The 20,833-nt window shown below is 36.9% G+C and overlaps 2 protein-coding genes across 4 annotated transcripts; both read right to left on the bottom strand.

Moving 5' to 3' along the window:
* Nucleotides 1-331: 331 nt before the first annotated feature.
* On the bottom strand, nucleotides 332-4,060 carry zgc:112964 (uncharacterized protein LOC503764 homolog). Of its 3 annotated transcripts, none has more exons than XM_057359123.1 (9): nucleotides 4,003-4,060; nucleotides 3,445-3,566; nucleotides 3,312-3,335; nucleotides 3,065-3,186; nucleotides 2,646-2,924; nucleotides 2,435-2,530; nucleotides 2,206-2,344; nucleotides 1,363-1,445; nucleotides 332-1,264 (listed from the first exon to the last, which is right to left on the bottom strand). In XM_057359123.1, the coding sequence occupies exons 2-9, from the start codon at nucleotides 3,494-3,496 to the stop codon at nucleotides 1,184-1,186; spliced, it is 876 nt and encodes a 291-aa protein (XP_057215106.1). In that variant the 5' UTR covers nucleotides 3,497-3,566; nucleotides 4,003-4,060; the 3' UTR covers nucleotides 332-1,183. The 3 variants fall into 3 exon arrangements, with proteins under 3 accessions (XP_057215106.1, XP_057215109.1, XP_057215107.1); XM_057359126.1 differs by having other exon boundaries at nucleotides 3,445-3,533; nucleotides 4,003-4,059; XM_057359124.1 differs by having other exon boundaries at nucleotides 3,445-3,521; nucleotides 4,003-4,057.
* Nucleotides 4,061-5,006: 946 nt separating this feature from the next.
* Nucleotides 5,007-13,011, bottom strand: LOC130569439 (uncharacterized). Its single transcript, XM_057359093.1, has 26 exons — nucleotides 12,774-13,011; nucleotides 11,966-12,054; nucleotides 11,852-11,866; nucleotides 11,636-11,689; nucleotides 11,347-11,361; nucleotides 11,112-11,239; nucleotides 10,754-11,029; nucleotides 10,568-10,660; nucleotides 10,349-10,481; nucleotides 10,105-10,122; nucleotides 9,838-9,965; nucleotides 9,440-9,733; nucleotides 9,251-9,346; nucleotides 9,030-9,162; nucleotides 8,796-8,813; nucleotides 8,529-8,656; nucleotides 8,129-8,425; nucleotides 7,951-8,046; nucleotides 7,701-7,833; nucleotides 6,785-6,802; nucleotides 6,549-6,673; nucleotides 6,160-6,444; nucleotides 5,987-6,082; nucleotides 5,766-5,898; nucleotides 5,594-5,676; nucleotides 5,007-5,508 (listed from the first exon to the last, which is right to left on the bottom strand). The coding sequence occupies exons 2-26, from the start codon at nucleotides 12,015-12,017 to the stop codon at nucleotides 5,431-5,433; spliced, it is 2,925 nt and encodes a 974-aa protein (XP_057215076.1). The 5' UTR covers nucleotides 12,018-12,054; nucleotides 12,774-13,011; the 3' UTR covers nucleotides 5,007-5,430.
* Nucleotides 13,012-20,833: the final 7,822 nt, after the last annotated feature.

The raw sequence follows: 20,833 nt of genomic DNA, 5'->3' as shown, positions 1-20,833 counted from the left end.
AAATAAGTTTAGGTTCAGACACTAACTAACTAAAATAAATAAAAAACTAAACCTAAACTTAAAAAACTATTTTATATTGAATATTTTAATGAAACTATATGTATCTTAAAAAATTAATAAGAAGAAAGCACAGGGCTACCTATACACATGTTGGTTTTTCATGTGTTACGGGGACTTTCCATAGACATAATGGTTTTATACTGTACATGGCTACTGTACATCACCCTAAACACACCCTTACACAAACCTTTCTGCATTTTTACATTTTCAAATATACATCATCTAGTTTTATTTAAAAGCTTTTTTCCCCATGAGGCCAAAAAATGTCGCCACAGAGTAAAAAATACTGCTTTTACTATCTTTGTATTTATTTGTTTTAGTTTGTACATCGATTTCAGCATTTCCTGAATAATCAACACACAAGGCTCAGGTTACTTGAGATGCTCAATTACATCGTCTGATGTTTGTTGCCACAGTAATGTTACCAGACAGAATAACAAATAAAATCAAGCTTTGGTGCTAATATATTTAATATATCTGTCACTTTACCAATTACATAGTTTCCCCAACATAATGTAATCCAGCAATGTTATTTAGTTTATGTGGTCTTATGCCTCATTACATTGTCTATAAGAAAAAATTTTTTTACAAAAATGTTTTAAAGTTTTCAAATCTATATATTTAAATTCTCTCCATGGGTTTCAAGGGCATAGTGAACACGCAGGTATTTGTGTATAAAATACAGTATAGTTGTATTAACAGGAATTAAACAGGAGCAACAGGTTTGTTTAGTTATTTCATAAATTAGATAACAGATTTTTCAAATAACTTCACATGAGATCAGATCAAATGTCATAATGTGAGTTGTGTGGTATGAGAGGTGCTCATTGTCACGTCTCTAACTTACTGTAGCACACAGAGGACAAGTTACACTACCACATGATCGTGTTTGTGTGGATTTCGTGAGACACCGAAGGGGAACTAAAGACAGAAAAAAACGTGAATATTTCCCTTCCAGCAGAGCAACATTCCTTATCAGCAGATGCTTGTCTTCAAATGAACGATGAACGTGATAAATTGCATGTTAAAGCAACATTTGATGTATTTCTTGACAGCAAATAATGATTGAAACAGAACTGCCATAAAACTGAAATTATACGTCAAAAAATTGACCCTTCTAACATTACGGTGTTGTCTTTTCCACCCTTCTTAAATTCAGCTCCACGCTGTTTGGAAGACCTCGATCAACCAGCTCCTGTTTCAGCTGAAAAATCAGACAAAAATGTTCAAATGCTCTTAGGCAAAACTGACATGTATAAGAAGTGTATTTTGCATTCAAATGTTATTGTAATTGCAACATACTTTCTCCAAAATGAATGCAATATTTCCGCTCTCTGTCAGATCTGAATATGAGGTGACTCTCATTTGAAGTCCAACGACAGTTTCTAAGAGATACACACCATATTGTGTTGAATTATGCATACAGTATACTTGAGTATACATGAACAGTGTACAGGAAAGATATATTAACATCACTGTGGGGAAGTGTCACATCATTGCTTTCGAAGAGAAACGTTCTCTGTGTTTGCTTTAAAGGCGTGAACACGTGTTTTTCTGTGTCTTTGGTGTGTTATAAGTTCCCCATGCATGTATTAGACACATAAAATTGCAAAAATTAAAGTGTCGGAACAAAAGATGCATTCTATCTAAAAGCGAATGCTCACCCAGACCTGCCTGAAACGCCTCGTGTAGCCACACCCCCACAAATCTACGTCAGTTGGTGGTATGATTTGACTAAGACCGCCCAAATGTAGACGCAAGTAAGGTGGGCGTACCTGTCAGTACAATTGTGTTGGAACCACGATGTTCCAAATATGGTAAGAGGTGTCACATTTCCCTCACTGCCTTGCAGTATTCGACCAATCACTACGCACTGGTTAACTGGCCAATCATAGCACACCTTGCTTTTCCGAGCGATGATCTTTGAAAAAAATCTGCACGTTTCAAGAGAGGCGGAGCAAAGAGGAGATACAAACATGCACGGTATGTGGAAAATACAGCGTTTTTGAACCTTAGATCGTGTATACACATTGCATTAAATCTCAAACAAACGAAAAAAATATTTGTTTTAGGCGTGTCATATGACCCCTTTATTAACATCTCCTAAGCAAAGTAAAAATAGTTTTACATGTTACCAACATTTACCTTCTTCACTCTCCACCCTGAAGACCCACCGACCTGGAACATTCACATTACTGGAGTTCTTTAGGCTCGGAATGGAGCTTCCATCGCTTGAGTCAGGAATGACAAAATACCGTGCAGAGTTTACTGTGTCATAACCAGCCTGAAGAAACAATGACAAAACAAATCATGTCATTATGATTCGTAGAATATTTTTGTCATATTTCATGATTCTTGCTTTGTGTTCGTTTACCTGCACTATATTTGGTGTCACGGCAATGTCTCCGTAATTCATGAGAACAAAAGACAAATTACCGTCTGAAATTAAAACCACTTGAAACGAGGATTCCTGCAAAGATGAGAAACGTGTCAGAGCATTGCGTGTCGGAGAGCCTCACATCACTCGACACCGTCTGTGATCTTCCATCACAATCCACCAGGGTAAATAAAGTAGCCTAACTCACAGTGCCGGTGTGATAAAAGTATGCGACTCGGTCCCAAGTGGCCACAAACACCCACGTTGCGTTGAAACTGAGATCAGGGAAATAAAGGTTTATGTCCTGAGTGGCTTTTGCGAGCACAACTCCTTCTGTGTACTGTTGATATGAGATGACACCATTCTGACTGATGTCAATGTCAGTCCAGAGAGGAGCGATGATATCTTCACCTCTGTTGCTGGGTGGAGTGTACGGAATAAACTCTAATGACGGCTGGATGAATGAAAGATGCCCGTCATTATTCACCTGCAGAAAAAAAATAAGAGATATCAGTCAACATCCAACAGAGAAAAAACATTGCATTACTGACCTGCAAGTCTTATTATTATGCATCCCGGTTATGTTTGCAAAGCATTTTAAGTATTAAAAATGAAATGGATTCTCACATAGAGCTGGTGGTACATGCGGCCAAAGAAAACAAATGGACGCGACAGGCCAACATAACTGGAGTTTTCATCCTCAACAGTATTTCCAGCGACTGAGTCAAACGGATAGAAAACTCCGGGAGCTTTAAAAGAATAAAGAATTTAAGGCTCAAGTGATGATAAGCTGAATGGTTCATGAATATTCATTCTTTTTTTGCGTTGCATGTACAACAGGGTGAACTGGTTTTCGTTCAAGGTCTATATTTACCCATTTGTGCTGTTGCCACCTGATCTGTTGAGGAAAATAAGCACAAGATTTTAATGTACGTTTGAATACAATGGCATTTGTGTTTGGATGTTGCCATGATAAGAGTGACATTCGAACAGAAAATCAAACTCACTCAGTGACAGGACTGACATCAGCAGCAGCAGATGTTGCTGAAGAAATCTCATGATAACTTGTTTGGGGGTCCTGGGGCTGTAATTACAGCTTTGATATTTATAGCATTGTTACGTATTTGCACTGAAAAAACAATATACAGGTATATAAAAATGAACATATACATATAGACCTATTCTTGCTGTCCCTTTAAAATCTTGTATTTCATGATTTTTATTTTTTACCAACAATCAATATGATCATGGTCACCTCTCATGTTTGTCACTGGGTTTTGCAAATATCTAACAAATAAAAAGGATTCAAAAGTGCTTGTTAACTTTGACAACACAGTACTTAATCGTTTTAAAAAGTGGATTGTTTCTTGTAATTCCTGAAAAACAGCGAATTTGGACATCTGCGGTTTCGGAAGAACAACGACGATATGTATATACAGTATATATATATACACACACATAAACATTGCATTATATTAATTAATATGCAATGCTTTTAAACAATATCCATCAAATACATCAAATTGCAATTAAATACACTAAAACGGATGATAAATTCAGCATACCTCACACAGGTTTATGGAGCAAACTGTTGCTATAGGTGAGATTCCCAACACAGACACAAGCTGTGACTCTAATTTGACTCGCTTTATAATAGTGAAGGGAGGGGCACACACATGAAAGGTATGACAAATGCCCTTCATGAGAACAAAGCCTGCTGGAATTTGCCTGATAATAGTATTCTTGTATTAAGTTGCAACTGGTTTAAAGGAGTAAATATCCAAATATACACTACTGGTCGAAAATAATTGAACACTTACGCACATATGCATCATTTTTCCACATTTTAGAAAAATAGTAAGCTCATCAAAACTGTAGAATAACACAAAGGGAACTACGAGCATTATGTTCGACTAAAAAATCTAAACAAAAAATAAAGGTTGTTATAATTTAGTGTATAAAATGTAGTCACCTTTTGGCTAAACTTTGCAGAAAAGCAGCTTCTTGACGTTTCACCCCAAGCTGCATTTTAAACAATATTAAAGGAGTTCCCATCTATCCGAGTTCTTATTGGCTGCCTTTTTTCATTATTTAGTCGAAGTGATCCATTTCAAAGTCATTTTCTATTAAATAAAATTGTATCAGTTTATAATGAAAAAGTTTATATTTGCACAATTACAAAACTTCTGATATTTAAGCAAGCAAACACCTTGAGATGAAAACCTTTTTAAGTAAGAAATAAGAAACTTTTCTCCGGTAGCGTAAATTAAAAGCAATTAAAACAAATATTTTGACAGGTGTCCAATAGAAGTCTATGAGAAAAGAACACAACATTATGTTTTATTTTTGGTCCCTTAAACAAATGCATGCGTGCTTACAACACAGTTAAGAGTTTTAAGGCTGTGGATTTCAATGTGATTATTATGCAAGCAGACCTATAAAGCTTCTTAATATATTATTTTTAAATGAAACATTGGTAGAGAACATTTGTTCTTTATCTCCTTTATTCACCCTTTAAGCCAGAAAATGTAAAATAATTAAAAAGCAATTTAAAGACACAATCCTGGCAGGAGTTTTATTGACTTTTATTCAGTTTAGCCAGCACAGCATGACGTGTCAATGCATCATTTCTGCCAAAAAATATTTACAAAGTTGTTTAAAAGTAGTTTACAGTTATCCTTTAGCAATCTATAAAGGTAGCGAGTATTTAGGGCGTGTAAAAGACATACAGTTAATAAAGACATTAAATAACACAGACGAAAGCAAAGACAAAAAAATAGTTATTATTTAAGATTTATTTTTGCGGAGAATTAATAAAAACACAAGAAAGGAGTAATACTTCATTATCTTCATTATTTGTGCATGTGAGTATGAGAAACAGAAAGTGAGTTGAAGAGTGAAAGGCACACAAACATTCCTGCGGAGCAACATTCCTTTTTGCTTCATTCCTCGACTCTCCACCGTCAGAGACTTAAACTGGTTTGTAAAAACCTTCACGGGTTCTTCTCGACTCTTCGTGCGGAAAGCTGCACGTCACTTGACAGGCCGCGAATAACCAGCTCATGTTTTATCTGAAACAAAGGTGAAGCGACAGTTGAACATTTCTTGCATATTACTGCGACTTTTAAATAAATAGTCAAACTAAGCGTGACGTACTTGCTCCAAAACAAACGCAAGGTTTCCACTCTCTGTTAGGTCCAAATATGAGGTGACTTTCATTTGAAGTCCTACTACATTTTCTGATGAGATGCAAGAGTAACAATGCGTGAAAAACCAACTCATAATATAAAATATGCACATGTTGGATGATCATACATGTAATGCTTACCTGTATACGCCATAAAGGCCCAGCGACCCGGAACGTGTACATTACTTGTGTACTTGAGGTTTGGGACAAGGTTCCAATCGTTTGACCCAGGAATGACAAAATAATGCGTGGAGCCTACTGTGTCATAACCAGCCTAGTTAAAACATACAAACACGACAAATAATGCCAAACCGGAGTAAATTAATACATTGTCATTGTGATTCACAAAACATTGAGCTTACCTTCACTGGATAAAATTGTGGAGCAATGTCACCGTAGTTCATCAGGATAAAAGAACGACTACCATCCGAAATTAAAACCACTTGAACTGAGATTGACTGAAAAGATTTGAAACATTGATTGTCAAATTTAGTGAAGGCTACTTTTAAAACCGTTTGCGATACAACAAACTTACCGGAGCTGAATGATGTAAAAACACATTTGCATCCCAAGTGTTAACAAAGTCCCAAGTTGCCACAAAGACCCAAGTGGCACTAAAGCTCAGACCAGGATAATACTGGTTTATATCTTGAGTGGCGCGTGTGAGCACATCTCCAGATGTGTACTCGTGATAGTTCAATGCACCGAGTCCATAGTCATCCAGATCAGACCAGAGAGGTGCGATTAAATCTTCTCCTCCATAAGAAGGGTCCATCTCAGGTATGGCTTGGCTGAATGAAAGGAGTCCATTATTGTTCACCTGTATTAAGAGAATTCGATCAAAATCCACCAGACAAACAGCGAAGTACGAACAATATTGAATGTATTCACATTTAGACTTTAAATAACGGAATTGAATCTCACATATATCAGGTGGTATGCACGCCCAAAATACACAAATGGACTGGACAGGGCAACTGTAAGAGACACGTCATCTGAAATTAAGGTTTGTGTGTCTCCTGCCGCCAAACCAACTGGATAGAAGGTCTCTGCATAGTGTTGCGGAGAGAAGAAACACAAATTGACACAAACGTGCATGCAGATGTTTACGTTTTATACTCACTTTAAACTGTGTGTTCAAGTTGAAGGGTCTTACTTACCTGCAAATTGTGCAATGCCTGTTTAAAGAAAATAAAGAACATTCAAGTCTAAAACACTTGCATGAAGAACATACAAAATATTGCACAGGTGATGATGACTAGACCATTTGATTGGGATTCTTATAACGATTACAAGTAGGTCTGTACCATACTGTAGAAAAGATGCAATAACTTGCTAAATAGTAATAAGTCATATTTAAAAATGTCCAAATGTTTCAGATTCTTTCTTGGAAAAGAAAGCATCTTTACAACTTCTGTAAACGTTTACGGCCATGTTTTACTGTGGCACTACATCAAACCATTGCAATACGCACATCACACCTACAGCTGCGGAAAAAACGAAGAGACCATTTCAAACTCTGTTTATCTGACTTTCTGATCATTCATTTTTGAATGATCATTCGTTTGTTTCATTCTGTGAACTACTAACAATATTTCTTCCAATTTTCAAATAAAAATATGGTGTCTATTTGCATTTATGTGCAGAAAATGAAAACTGGAAAAACAGGTCAAAATAACAGAAAAGGTGCTGTGCATTTTTTCAGACCTCAGATACTGCGAAGAAAACAAGCTCAGATTCACTTTAAGCAATACAGCAGTCATATTTCTACACTCAAATATATTTTTTGTCATAACCTGGATTTTTATCACCGTTTTCATGTGTCTTGTCATGCTGTCAGTCTTTCACGTTGCTGTTGGATGACTTTATGTCACTCCTGCGGTTCGATTTTGTTGAAATTCAACAGACACTGGACTGAAATGACCACAATACATCTAGAAATGTTTATTGAATGAAATAATTTGGAATGGTCTCTTAATATTTTCCGTGGCTGTATGTACATTTGCCATTTTGTATTTTGATAATTGTACAGCTCTAATTATGAAGCGTCAGGAATCAGAAATGTAAAACACTTACCTTGATTTGCAGAGAAAGCCCAACGGCCTTGAACTTGTACATTACTTGTGTACTTGAGGTTTGGGATGAGGTTCCAATCGTCTGAACCAGGAATGACAAAATAATGCGTGGTGCCTATTGTGCCATAACCCGCCTATTTAAAACATAAAATCAAATACTATAAACCAAACCTAAGAATATTCATTTTTCAATAATATTATTCACAATAATATTCAATATTATTGTGTTACTGTGATATAGTTCATTTCACCTCTGCTTGAGGACCAAACACAGCAATGTCACCATAGTTCATCAGGATAAAAGAACGACTTCCATCTGAAATTAAAACCACTTGAACCGAGATTATCTGAGAAACATAAAAAACCGACTGTCACAGCAGTTTCAACCACAAGAAATGATTTACAGTATAAAACAAAAACCAGTCTTACCGGGGCTGAATGCAGGTAAAACCCATTTTCATCCCCAATGTTAACAAAGTCCCAAGTTGCCACAAAGACCCAACTAGCGCTGAAGCTCAAACCAGGATAATAACTTTTTATATCTTCAGTGGCGCGTGTGAGCACATCTCCAGATGTGTACTCGTGATAGTACACTATACCAAATCCAAAATCATCGAGATCTGTCCAGAGAGGAGCGATTAAATCTTCATTTCCGTAAGATGAAAAAGGCAAAGGGTCCATCTCTGGTATCCCTTGGCTGAACGAAAGGAGTCCATTATTGTTCACCTGTATTAAGAGATACAGTATCAATCAAACAGAATGTCACAGAGGTTTGTCGTGGCTGTGTTTATTTACGTTTAGACTTTAAATAATGGAATTTAATTCTCACATATATCAGATTGTACGAGCGGCCAAAATACAGAAATGGACTGGACAGGCTAACTTCAGCAACACTTTCAGCAGCGAAAACAAACATTTGTGTGTCTCCTGCCACCAAACCAACTGGATAGAAGGTCTCTGGTGACGCAAAGAGAGAAGAAACACACACACAACTTGATGGAGGTGTTTACATTTCACCCTTACTTAAGATGTTAACCAAACATTGTGCGTTTAGGTTGTGAGAAACACTATTTTCAATTCAAGAGTCTGTACTCACCTGCAAATTGTACAATGCCTGTTTAAAGAAAAATAAAAAGTATTAAATTCCTGAAGAACATACAAAATATTGCACAGTATTCCACAATAATTTGATTATGATTCTACAATGCATCATGAATGAGAAATGACCACCCGAGTTCGGTTCATCATTATTTTCCAAACATGCTAAAGTCACAATGTAACAGTACAAACAAATGACATCTAACATACGGCATATGTATATGAAATCTACCTTGATTTGCAGAGAAAGCCCAACGACCTTGAACGTTTACATTGGTTGTGTATTTGAGGTTTGGGGTGAGGTTTCCATCGGTTGAACCAGGAATGACAAAATAATGTGTGGAGCCTATTGTGTCATAACCCGCCTATTAAAAACATAAAATCAAATCCGAAGTAAACATACTGAACCAGCACAGAGTATAAAATGTTGCTTATGTGATCGTTTTCTTTTACCTCCACTTGAAAACCTATCACATCAATGTCACCGTAGTTCATCAGGATAAAAGAACGACTACCATCCGAAATTAAAACCACCTGAACTGAGATTGACTGAAAAGATTTGAAACATTCGTTGTCACATTTACAAGCACAGCAGTTTGTGTCAAAACATTTACACTTTATAGGTCTGAAAAACAAACCTACCGGAGCTAAATGATTTGAGAATACATTTGCATCCCAAGTTTGAACAAAGTCCCAAGTTGCCACAAAGACCCAAGTAGCGCTGAAGCTCAGACCAGGATAATAGCGGTTTATATCTTGAGTGGCGCGTGTGAGCACATCTCCAGATGTGTACTCCTGATAATAGAATGCACCGAGACCATAGTCATCAAGTTCAGTCCAGAGAGGAGCGATTAAATCTTCTCCTCCATACGGAAAAAGCAAAGGGTTCATCTCTGGTATCTCTCGGCTGAATGAAAGCAGTCCATTATTGTTCACCTGTATTAAGAGAAATCAGTCAAAATCCACCAGACGAACAGCGAAGGATGAACTAACTTGAATGCTACAGTGGTTTATCAGAGCTGTGTTGATTGAATTCTCACATATATCAGCTGGTACTGCCGCCCAAAATACTGAAATGGACTGGACAGGCTAACCGGGGCGAAGTTTTCATTCTCAGCAACAAGAGTTTGTGTGTCTCCTGCCGCCAAACCAACTGGATAGAAGGTCTCTGGTGACGCAAAGAGAGAAGAAACACACACACAATTTGATGGAGGTGTTTACATTTCACCCTTATTTAAGATGTTAACCAAACATTGTGCGTTTAGGTTGTGAGAAACACTATTTTCAATTCAAGAGTCTGTACTCACCTGCAAATTGTACAATGCCTGTTTAAAGAAAATTCAAGAGTATTAAATTCCTGAAGAACATACGAAATATTGCACAGTACAGGTGATGACTATGTAGTAAGAATTTGATTATGATTCTACAATGCATCATGAATGAGAAATGACCACGGTTCGGTTCATCATTATTTTCCAAACATGCTAAAGTCACAATGTAACAGTACAAACAAATGACATCTAACATACGGCATATGTATATGAAATCTACCTTGATTTGCAGAGAAAGCCCAACGACCTTGAACGTTTACATTGGTTGTGTACTTGAGGTTTGGGGTGAGGTTTCCATCGGTTGAACCGGGAATGACGAAATAATGCGTGGAGCCTATTGTGCTATAACCCGCCTATTAAAAATATAAAGTCAAATCCGAAGTAAACATACTGAACCAGCAGAGTATAAAATATTGTTAATGTGATCATTTTCTTTTACCTTCCCTTGAAAACCTATTTCAATGTCACCGTAGTTCATCAGGATAAAAGAACGACTACCATCCGAAATTAAAACCACCTGAACTGAGATTAACTGAAAAGATTTGAAACATTCGTTGTCACATTTACAAGCAAAGCAGTTTGTGTCAAAACATTTACACTTTAAAGATATGAAAAGCAAACCTACCGGAACTGAAAGATCTGAGAATGTATTATCTTCTTGAGTGTCCCAAGTTGCCACAAAGACCCAAGTGGCACTAAAGCTCAGACCAGGATAATAGCGGTTTATATCTTGAGTGGCGCTTGTGAGCACATCTCCAGATGTGTACTCCTGATAATACGCACTGACACCAACGATTTCAGTCCAGAAAGGAGCGATTAAATCTTCACCTCCGTAAGGAAAAAGCAAAGGGTCCATCTCTGGTATCTCTCGGCTGAATGAAAGGAATCCATTGTTGTTCACCTGTATTAAGAGAAATCAGCGAATGATAAATGAACTTGAATGCTACAGTGGTTTATCAGAGCTGTGTTGATTGAATTCTTACATATATCAGCTGGTACTGCCGCCCAAAATACTGAAATGGGCTGGACAGGTTAACTTGGACGTAGCTTTCATTATCAGCATCAAGAGTTTGTGTGTCTCCCGCTGCTGAGCCAAATGGATAGAACATCTCTGGTGTCGCAGAAAGACAAAAATATAACATTGATTTACATTTGAGTCTCATTTATGATGTTTGTTCTATTGAGACACAATTGTTTAATTCAAGGCTCTGTACTTACTTTGCCATTGATGACCTGTTTAAAGAAAAAAAAGAGCATTCAATTCCAACACACTTGTGTGAAGAATATTGATATGAAAATATCATACAGGTGTAACAGGTGATGAATGGAACTGTCAGAATTTGCTATGTTACAGTTGCAGTTTCTCCATCACTTGATTCGATTATTTTGAATTTTTTTATTTTTAGTACCAAAATTTGCTGTAGACACAAATGCAACAGCAGGGACATTACACATCATAGTTAAAAACTGACATAAAACACACCAAACAACACTGAGTATAACATACTTGAAAGAGTGGTGGTCATTGTCGTCACTGATGCATTTGCTTGTTCTGGGGTTACTGAAAGAATAAACACACCAAAACACCATAAAAGAGTTTTTGAAAAAGGGCAACATGCAAGACATTCATAATTTTGGTCGTTCAGAAGAATGTGTCATGATTATTTGATCAGCTTTTAGATCAGGGGTTCTCAACCTTATTGAAATGAAAGTCTGTATTTACCTGTTGTTGTCCTGGCTGATAAAGAAAAATGCAAAAATAAATAGTAAAAATGTTCATTTTAAATGTCTTTATAATAGTCAAATTAAAACTGTTAGTGAAATGACAAGAGCCTACCCAGAGACAGAACTGATATGAAGGCCAGAAGATGAATTTGTGAAATTCCCATGATTCTTATGAGTACAAAGCCAAAGGTAAAACCTGTTCTGTAAACAAAAAAAAGAAGAATGAATCTTGTGAGAAATGAGAGACAAACTCTTAAAAATAAAGGTTCATCGACGAATAAATTCCATATAAGAAACGTTTTTGTACGGTCCCATAAAGCACCTTTAACATCCAAAGAATCTTTCACAAAAGCACTTTCTAGTGGAAAACGTTTTTTAGATTATGAAAGGTATAGAGCAGGGGTCGGCATCCTTTGCGACCAAAAGAGCCATTTTGGACCCTCTCCCACCAAATAAAATTTGTCTGGAGCCGCAAAATATAAATGGTTCATCTTTGGCATGGCAGTGGAGAACCTTTTGTAGCACATTTATTTTTAAGAGTATAATATTGCCTGACAACTGTAAACCGACTAGAATTAATTGAAGTATTAAATTTCATTCAGAAGTATTTCTATTGTTCTTTTTTACAGTAAATGTTTTAGAGAAAATACAGTAATGCAACAGGAAAAATCTGGAAAATTATAAAACACATGAAATTAAAATATATGGTACATTAGCAACTGTAAACAAGAATCATCTAAAGATTACATTACTTGGTGGAATTGTTTATGTTGATTATTTTTATTAATCAATAAATGCAACTATTTATTGAACATTGCTTGATATCATAATGCTGCTAGCTTCTATCATTGTTTTGTAAAAGATACTAAATGTAAGATGAAACATAAACTTATATAAGAACCGATATATATTAGACTTACCTCAAACAGTTTAATGCAACACGCTCTTGCAACTGCTGTGGGTCAAACTGTCGAACAGGAGTTTTTAAACGTGACACGACCCGTAAACACCTCCCCTGTCAAACAGCGCTGAGATGTCATTTACACTGCCAGCAACTGCTTACAATAAAGCTCAACGTCAGAGTTGTGAAACAATTCAAACTAAAATATTGCCTTTTATTTTAGATGTCACCCCGTTTACTTTTCCGTCAACCGTTTTGTTAAGAGAAAAACTGAAGAATTTCCAGGTCAAATGTCTATTCACACAAGGCTTAAGGTAGTTTCTGCACAAATGCCTCGTGCTAGCTCGAGGGGAAAATCATTGGCAAAGACTGAAGAGTTGCGCAACTGAAATATAAAATATTTAAATCAGTACACAATGAACACGCTTGCAAAAACTCTGCAGAATGAGGATGTAAATGGATGTATTACCAGAACAAGACAACAAATTTAACAACATGTCAATCACTAATTAATATTTATTAAAAATAACTTTGTAATGTGTTTGTCAAGTCAGTTTGTCACTTGATTTAAAGCAGTTATCAAAAATAATAAAACATTTTTTGTATTTGTTGCAGTTTTGCCCTTGAATTTCACCTGAAGGAATGTGCCAGTAATACTAATAAACATCTCTTATATCTCAAGCTCTTAAATTGCTCAAAATGCTTTGGAGGAAAATGATGCAAAAATTTGCTGTTACAGTTTTTTCACACTTGCCTATATGTGTTGCCTAACTATTATTACTTACTTGTCTGTGAAAAGTTATATGCACACTTTGTCATTGTCAGTAAAGCTGGTAAACATTTCATACAAAATGTTAAACAATATTTGCAAATGCTGGACCATGAGACTACATCTAAACTACACTGTAAAAGGTTCAACTTACAGTTTTTCTCGATTGCTTAAACACATTTCTTGAAATTATGCCTCGTATTCTCAAAATCCAAAACATCTCATCCTATCTTCTCAAAACCACCAAACTTGGTGAAAAAACAAACTTTTCCCGCAGACATGACACACAAGCCCTCAAAATCACCCACACTACAACATAGTCTTAGACACTGGTGAGATCAATTCAAAACACTGTTACTAATACCTCTTATTGGGATTCAAGAATAATTTGACAGCTTAGTGTTTATTAGAATATACAACATAAAAGAGTGCACATAGAGCAAAGTGCAAGAATGAGCTAAAAAATAAAAATAAAACATTACATTACTGTAAAGTATGAAGATGATCTTACTTTTACATTCAGGCATTTAGCAGATGCTTTTATCCAAAGCGACTTACAGAGAAGATAAAGGAAACAATACAGTGAAGCGATTTGTCAATAGGAGGCAATGTAAAAAATATTAAACCCTACTCTCAATCCATTACAGAAGCAACGAGGAACTTTCATATTCTATATACGTCTATATTAAAGTCATAACTTATTCAAACCAATCTTGTTATTTCAGACAGGCCTATCAGAAAAAACATCTAACAGGCATCAAATGAAACATTTTGAAAGTATTTATAATTTTTTTCTTGGATCAGGTGCATGGCTTTTATGTGAATCCTGCAGGATTTCTGCAAGACTCGACTCAAACTTTTGCAGGACTTGTGCGCAGATTGTATTGGATTACACCACAGACCACTTAAAAGGATAACAAAAATGAACAAAATGAAATGAATGTGTCTTGTTTGGGTTGGGCGTTCTGCATGACTTTCTCACTCTTGACAATCTCTAAGGCTCTATTCAAAGAACTTGAACAATAAACTTAACCGAATGAATCTGAAACCATGTTTGGCTAAAGTAAGTTCAGGGCTCTCAACACGCATTTCAACCCGTTAACACGCTCACACGCCACACCTTGTATTTCTGACGCAGAGAAATTTCCAGCATAACGCCCACCATGTTGCGCAGCTATTAGAGGAATCAAGTGAGTTCCCCATATAGAGTTCAGAAGCCCTGCCACGCACCAGCTAATCAAATCAAAAATATAGCTAACGAACAGCCAATCAGAAAATAGCATTGCTGTAAGATTTAGATATTCCCGCAACAACAACGTTTACAATATGATTCCAACGACACATTCTGTGATTCACGGGCTCGCTCGACACGACATTGATTCAGATGCTCAATGAAGTAGCTACAGAAGAGGACAGCTGTCACATTGATTCACATCTCGCCGAAGTGGCTACAGACTGATCGACAATAGACCATATCCTATGAGTAAAGTCATGTCATCATTGCTGGGGAATATATATGTGTCCAGGCAGCTGGTAGGTTAGCTAACAGTTTGACCAGAGTCAGTCAGACAAGAGAACTCCTGTGCCCGTCAAGGCGTGAGGGACATAAGCAGGCATGTGGTCACAAAACACATCCTTAATCAGTTCTTTACACATAGTGCTCTCTTTAGATTTCAGGAACTACTTCCTTTCCATGGGCCAGAGGAACAGGACGAGGTGAGTGAGGAGTTCCTGGAGTATCCGCTCATGGATATCCCCATGCCCCAAGATCCCACCACCTTTAACGTTGAGGAGTTTTGGGGGTGTATGTCCTCAATCAAGAGCGAGGTAAGAAATATTTGGCACCACATGAATGATACACATCATTAATTGAAATCATAAAAGCAAAGCATTTGAGTAATAGAGGCTCTTGGTTCCTTTTTTCCGAAGGTGACCGGCTTGAGCCAGTTTGGGAGGCTTTCTAAAATAGCTGCATTAGTGTTAGTGCTCCCTCATTCAAATGCATACGCTGAGAGGGTTTTCTCCATGGTTGGACTAAACAAAACCAGGAACAGCTTGCGCTAGTGTTGCTTTCGTCTACGAAAATTATGACGAAATATGGTCGTCAACGAACCTTTACCACGTGATGAAAACGACGAGACGCAACGTAAATGCTGGTCATGTGACGATGACTATAATTAAATGTATAATGCAATATTGTTGACGAATAAAAACGAGACTAAATGTGGTTTACGAAATAAAAACTACGCTAAAATGTCTCTTCATTTTCGTTGACCAAAACGAGACGAGACGAAATGTTATAACGTTATTTCGTCTGATGCTTTAACCTAGATGCGAGCGGAATCCTGTTATTTAAATGTCATCTGGCTGTTCTGCGTGTCTGAGGTGCACATAGTCGAGGATTCATCTGCGTCTGCTCCGTATGAATGAACACATGAACTTCATCTCCAGAGTTGCTCTGAGAGTTTATTTTACGAGCGTTTACTGTTTGAGTGAAGCTATCGGCATAGGCAAACACAAAAATTCAAGCGTCTTCCCAAAGACCCGTCAAAATAAAAGTCCCGTTAAATTGAACACTCAGACAAAAAATACTTTAGTGACCTATAATAACTTTAAACCTCTCTAGCTCCAGTGCTATGTGCAAAAAAGGTCTGCATTAATTTACTGCATTCTGTATGCTACTACAGGGCACTAGGGCAGTCACTCTTTTCCTGTTGGTTCTTTGCAATGCTGGCAAACGTAACCTTCCAGTTGACTTGCGAAATCACTTCCATTTGTTTTATTAATAAAGGATATTGGAAGTAAAATCGGTCTGGGTTATGACAAATACTTTGATTTTAATAGTCACACAGCAAGAAAAAGAAAATTTGTATAGGAAAAAGATGTATCGAGAATCGTTTTTTCATCTCATCGCAGCCCTCTGAATCGTAATCGAATCGCATGGTGACGTGACGTGCCTAGAGATTCCCACCCCTACCGGTAAATTCAAATCAGACGTCTTCCGTGTCTGGAATGGATGTATTCTGAGTCTATAAGGTAACAATAATATAATAAGATAACCTTGTTTGAAATGGGTTTGGCTAAAATAAAATTTTGGTTTGGTCTAGGTACTTACACTATATTGACTGGGTTAAATAGAATTGCATTACTAAAAATAGACTACAATACAATTTTCATTGACTAAAACTATAGTTAATGTCATCAGTTTTCGTCGACTAAAACTAGACGAAAATAGTCATGGATAATTCTGACTAAAATAAGACTAAAATGCTCGGACTTTTAGTCGACTGAAACTTGACTAGACTAAAAAGAGTATGAACGTGACTAAAACTAATAAAAACTAAAATGACAGCTTGACACAAAGACTAGACTAAAACTAAAATTAAAACAGGCCGCCAAAAACAACACTACTTGGCACTAGTGTACTTTAAAACCTATATGTAATGCATGACCAGAAAACTCTTCAGCTAGAAAAAGACAATTTAGACTAATTCAACTAAAATAATAAACAATTTTATAAAACTGGGTGGATGTTCTTTAATCAAACATGCTAGCATAACAAGAATGCTTGCCTGGCTTACTTCCAATAAAAACAGAATGGCATTACCGTAAGTGCATTGTTTTCAGGTAAATAAACTATTGCAACTATTTTCTGTTTCATGCCAACCAAATTCAACCTTGCAACATTATTTTAAACCCTATTCTGTGATCAATCCATTACAGAAGCAACGAGGAACTTTCATATTCTATATACGTCTATATTAAAGTCATAATTTATTCAATCCAATCTTGTTATTTCAGACAGGCCTATCAGAAAAAATATCTAACAGGCATCAAATGAAACATTTTGAAAGTATTTACAATTTTTTTCTTGGATCAGGTGCATGGCTTTTATGTGAATCCTGCAGGATTTCTGCAAGACTCGACTCAAACTTTTGCAGGACTTGTGCGCAGATTGTATTGGATTACACCACAGACCACTTAAAAGGATAACAAAAATGAACAAAATGAAATGAATGTGTCTTGTTTGGGTTGGGCGTTCTGCATGACTTTCTCACTCTTGACAATCTCTAAGGCTCTATTCAAAGAACTTGAACAATAAACTTAACCGAATGAATCTGAAATCATGTTTGGCTAAAGTAAATTTAACCAATGTGAAGTATTAAATGGTTCGATTAAATGTCATTTAACAACAGCTCGTATCTTCTTTTTACTAAGATCAGCTCGTTTCACGTGAAGGTTTGTGAAGGTCTGTCTCCCCCTCGTGGTGAATAAGGGTTCGGAAATTTTACATTTTGACCTTTATGTTCTCTGCCTTGTTACTACCTTACTCGTGAACTGTGGAGTAAATAAACGCATGTTTTTTTTCCTTCACAGAAAATTACAACGCTAGTTTTGGTGGGGAAAACGCTAATAATCGATGCTCTCTCTCAGTGGATTGTCTTTTGTAACTGCAGTTGCGTCGTTGCGCCGCTGCGGGGCGCTGCCTGCGTTGTAATCACCGCCACAGTGTCAGTGAGGCGCTGGCAGAACTCCGCTTTCTTCTGAGAGCTTCTATACTTCGTTGCTTTTCACGTGAATATCTGTTGCGTTAATTTAGCATCTGTGTGATTTTCAATTTACTTACAACGCCAAATCTCAGTCTAAGACAGGCTACTGGCAATTGCTTTTGCATTCGAGTAAAGATTAAGAAACGGGCTAATACAAAAAGTTGTTTCGTTAGTAACCCTCTGATGCATACCATAAAAGTACAATGCACCTGATCCAGCGAGTGTTCAGATGGGGGCAGTGTTACTCTAAACTCGACAAGTTTCTTCATTTCTCCTGCAGTCGGGCTCTGCTTCCCCAGTCTGAAGTGAAGAAACACATAAAAGGATGATTCATGAGTTCTGGTGACATTTATCCAGGGCTCTTAACTCGGTCTCTTCCCTGCTTTAAACACCGAAGAACTATTAGGAAATGCTTTCAGATCACACAGGACTATATGACATAGGAGTTATTGATACTTGACCTTAAGAGAATTCTGGCCTTCAAGCACTTCAAGTTTATATTGCCATAATGCAACCCACAAGAATGAAAAGAATTAATTATTTACATTACATTTAATAATAATTCTCAGAAAGACGTTGTAATGTCAAATGAATGACATTACATTAAATTTAATTTAATCAATAACATTAAACATCTATGATGGATAGAAATATGTGTCCTATCCGGCTTTAAAAACCATCCTTAACCATGTATTGCACTGCAGCATCTGAAATTCTCTTTATTTCGTGTCTATGGCCTGTCACCTAGCAACGCTTCTTACTGTTTTAATTGCTCAGGAAGCACCTGCGGTTCATAATGATGCTGGTCCTGATGCAAATGTGGAATTCCTTTAATCAAAGTGTAGAGGAATTAGCATCTCTGTAAGTAAACCTGCATCTGTATCCTCGCTCACACGGCTTCGGAGAGAATGGGCTGGACTGCAAATGCGGAGTACATGAGAATACTTTAAAGTCCGCGTGTAATCCAGGTCAACAACATTTACCTTTTGAATAAAGAGTCCTCGTTTCACTACGCATGGTATTCGAAAGGAATAGCTCTTTATAATGTTTCATCAACATCTAAAAACTTGCGCAGCCTCTCACACAATTCAGATGATGTCACAAAAGCACAAATCCTTCCAATGTCACTGCCAACTTTTACAATTACAGAAGAATAAAATCAATGTCCCACATTTATTTAGCACAGTGTAAAACACCTCTAAACGGATTTAATATCATGCACAATTTTCATTTTCAAATCTCTCATGTTGCACATGGTGTTCTGCATTCAGAGCTTTCGGCTTTAGCAGAAGTACTTCAGCCCAAGGACACAATGTTAACACAGCAGGAACGCAAGCTCAGCATTCGCCTCCAGCCCAAATCCCAGAGGGCCGAGGGATCTTGAACAGTCTCTTTCACATGCACAGCAAGCAGTAAATGGCAGTCGCTCTCGTGTGCGATCACTCAAACCCTCATTCAACAGAGGGACACTTATATCTCAACCAGCCGGAAATGACTTCACACACCCACAACTGTCCGGCAAATGACAATTCCCATTTTCAATTTAACCCTTGTGTGCCGTTTTGGACATTTTTGTCCATTTCAATTTGGTTTTCTTTGTCGTTTTGGCTGTGTTTATGCAAGCATCATAAATTTCGCAAAAGGTGTGTATTTTTATTGGAATTTTAATATTTTGCTTACATAAATGTTTTTTAAACTAATTGTTGCACTCGGGTCCGTTTGGACCAAAATGTCCTCATTGAAACCCATTAAAACTAAGCATTTTTTTCATACTGTATTATCAGATTTTAAGTGTCTGTCCACATTCACATTCATTGTACGGAAGATAAACTCTTATTTGTATCTTTTATCAGTAACCTGAAGTGCTAGTATGCGATGCAGGTTGCCTTGGTAACCTCTCACAGAAATGAAGTGGAAGAGGATAGATTAAGAGGCTCGACCCTCCACCCATCCGTCACCAAAGTGGAAAGCATTTGTTTGTTCTTTAAAAAACCTCTTCAGACTTCTCAGGCTTGCTCTTTTCTATTATGCTACCATACCATCTATTGAGGGAAAAATGTAATAAAAATACATATTTCAACTGAAATAAGAAAATCCTGCTAGTGAAGTATCTGCCAAACAGACAGATGAAAGTTTAAGCAGAATTCTGTTTCTAAAAATGTTTACGACATGTTTAACACATTGTTTGAAAGGAACTCACTTACTGCTTAATGGAAAACTGAAAAAGGTGAAATATTACACATGCTATCTGACCTCATCATAATGTGATTGACTGGTGTCTAATTTTCATCACTGTGCAGTGTGCACTGCATTGTGGGATACAGTATTCAAGTGTGTTCATTGTATTCTTCAAACAATCTCCCAATTCACAATATTACAAGTACAAGTAGTAGGTCACTCGTGTATCCTATACAAAAAGCGTTGCATATAGTGTACATCATATTTAGACCTACTAAATACCACAGCAGTAAGAGTATTTCCCCGAGAAGATAACCACATAACCAAATGATCCCATCGTGGCATGTGATGCTTCGAACCTGCAAAATAACAAAACAAACTTCAGAACATGAAAAATTAAAGGCATGATTCACCTCAAAGTGACTATTCTCTCATCACTACTCACATTGTTTATTTTGGCGTTCCAAACCTGCACAAGTGACTAAATTCTGTAAAACACAAAAAGAAATGAACTGCAAACATGTATTATAAAAAGTTCAAGGAAAATATGAGACGCGCATTTTGTGGTGACTACACATTTTA

The sequence above is a fragment of the Triplophysa rosa genome, linkage group LG18 (genome assembly GCF_024868665.1).
Source record: "Triplophysa rosa linkage group LG18, Trosa_1v2, whole genome shotgun sequence".
In the NCBI taxonomy this organism is placed as follows: Eukaryota; Metazoa; Chordata; class Actinopteri; order Cypriniformes; family Nemacheilidae; genus Triplophysa; species Triplophysa rosa.
This window is presented reverse-complemented; position numbering and strand designations above follow the sequence as displayed.

Excerpts from the sequence above, each read along its gene's own strand:
- LOC130569439 (XM_057359093.1), bottom strand. The coding sequence starts at position 12,017 with ATGGGAATTTCACAAATTCATCTTCTGGCCTTCATATCAGTTCTGTCT. Across the intron at positions 10,482-10,567 it reads AAATAGGTTTTCAAGGGAAG|GCGGGTTATAGCACAATAGG; the intron begins GTAAAAGAAAAT and ends TATTTTTAATAG. Across the intron at positions 9,347-9,439 it reads TCTCAAATCATTTAGCTCCG|TCAATCTCAGTTCAGGTGGT; the intron begins GTAGGTTTGTTT and ends AAATCTTTTCAG.
- zgc:112964 (XM_057359123.1), bottom strand. The coding sequence starts at position 3,496 with ATGAGATTTCTTCAGCAACATCTGCTGCTGCTGATGTCAGTCCTGTCA. Across the intron at positions 2,925-3,064 it reads GCATGTACCACCAGCTCTAT|GTGAATAATGACGGGCATCT; the intron begins GTGAGAATCCAT and ends TTTTTTCTGCAG. Across the intron at positions 2,345-2,434 it reads TGACACCAAATATAGTGCAG|GCTGGTTATGACACAGTAAA; the intron begins GTAAACGAACAC and ends TTGTTTCTTCAG.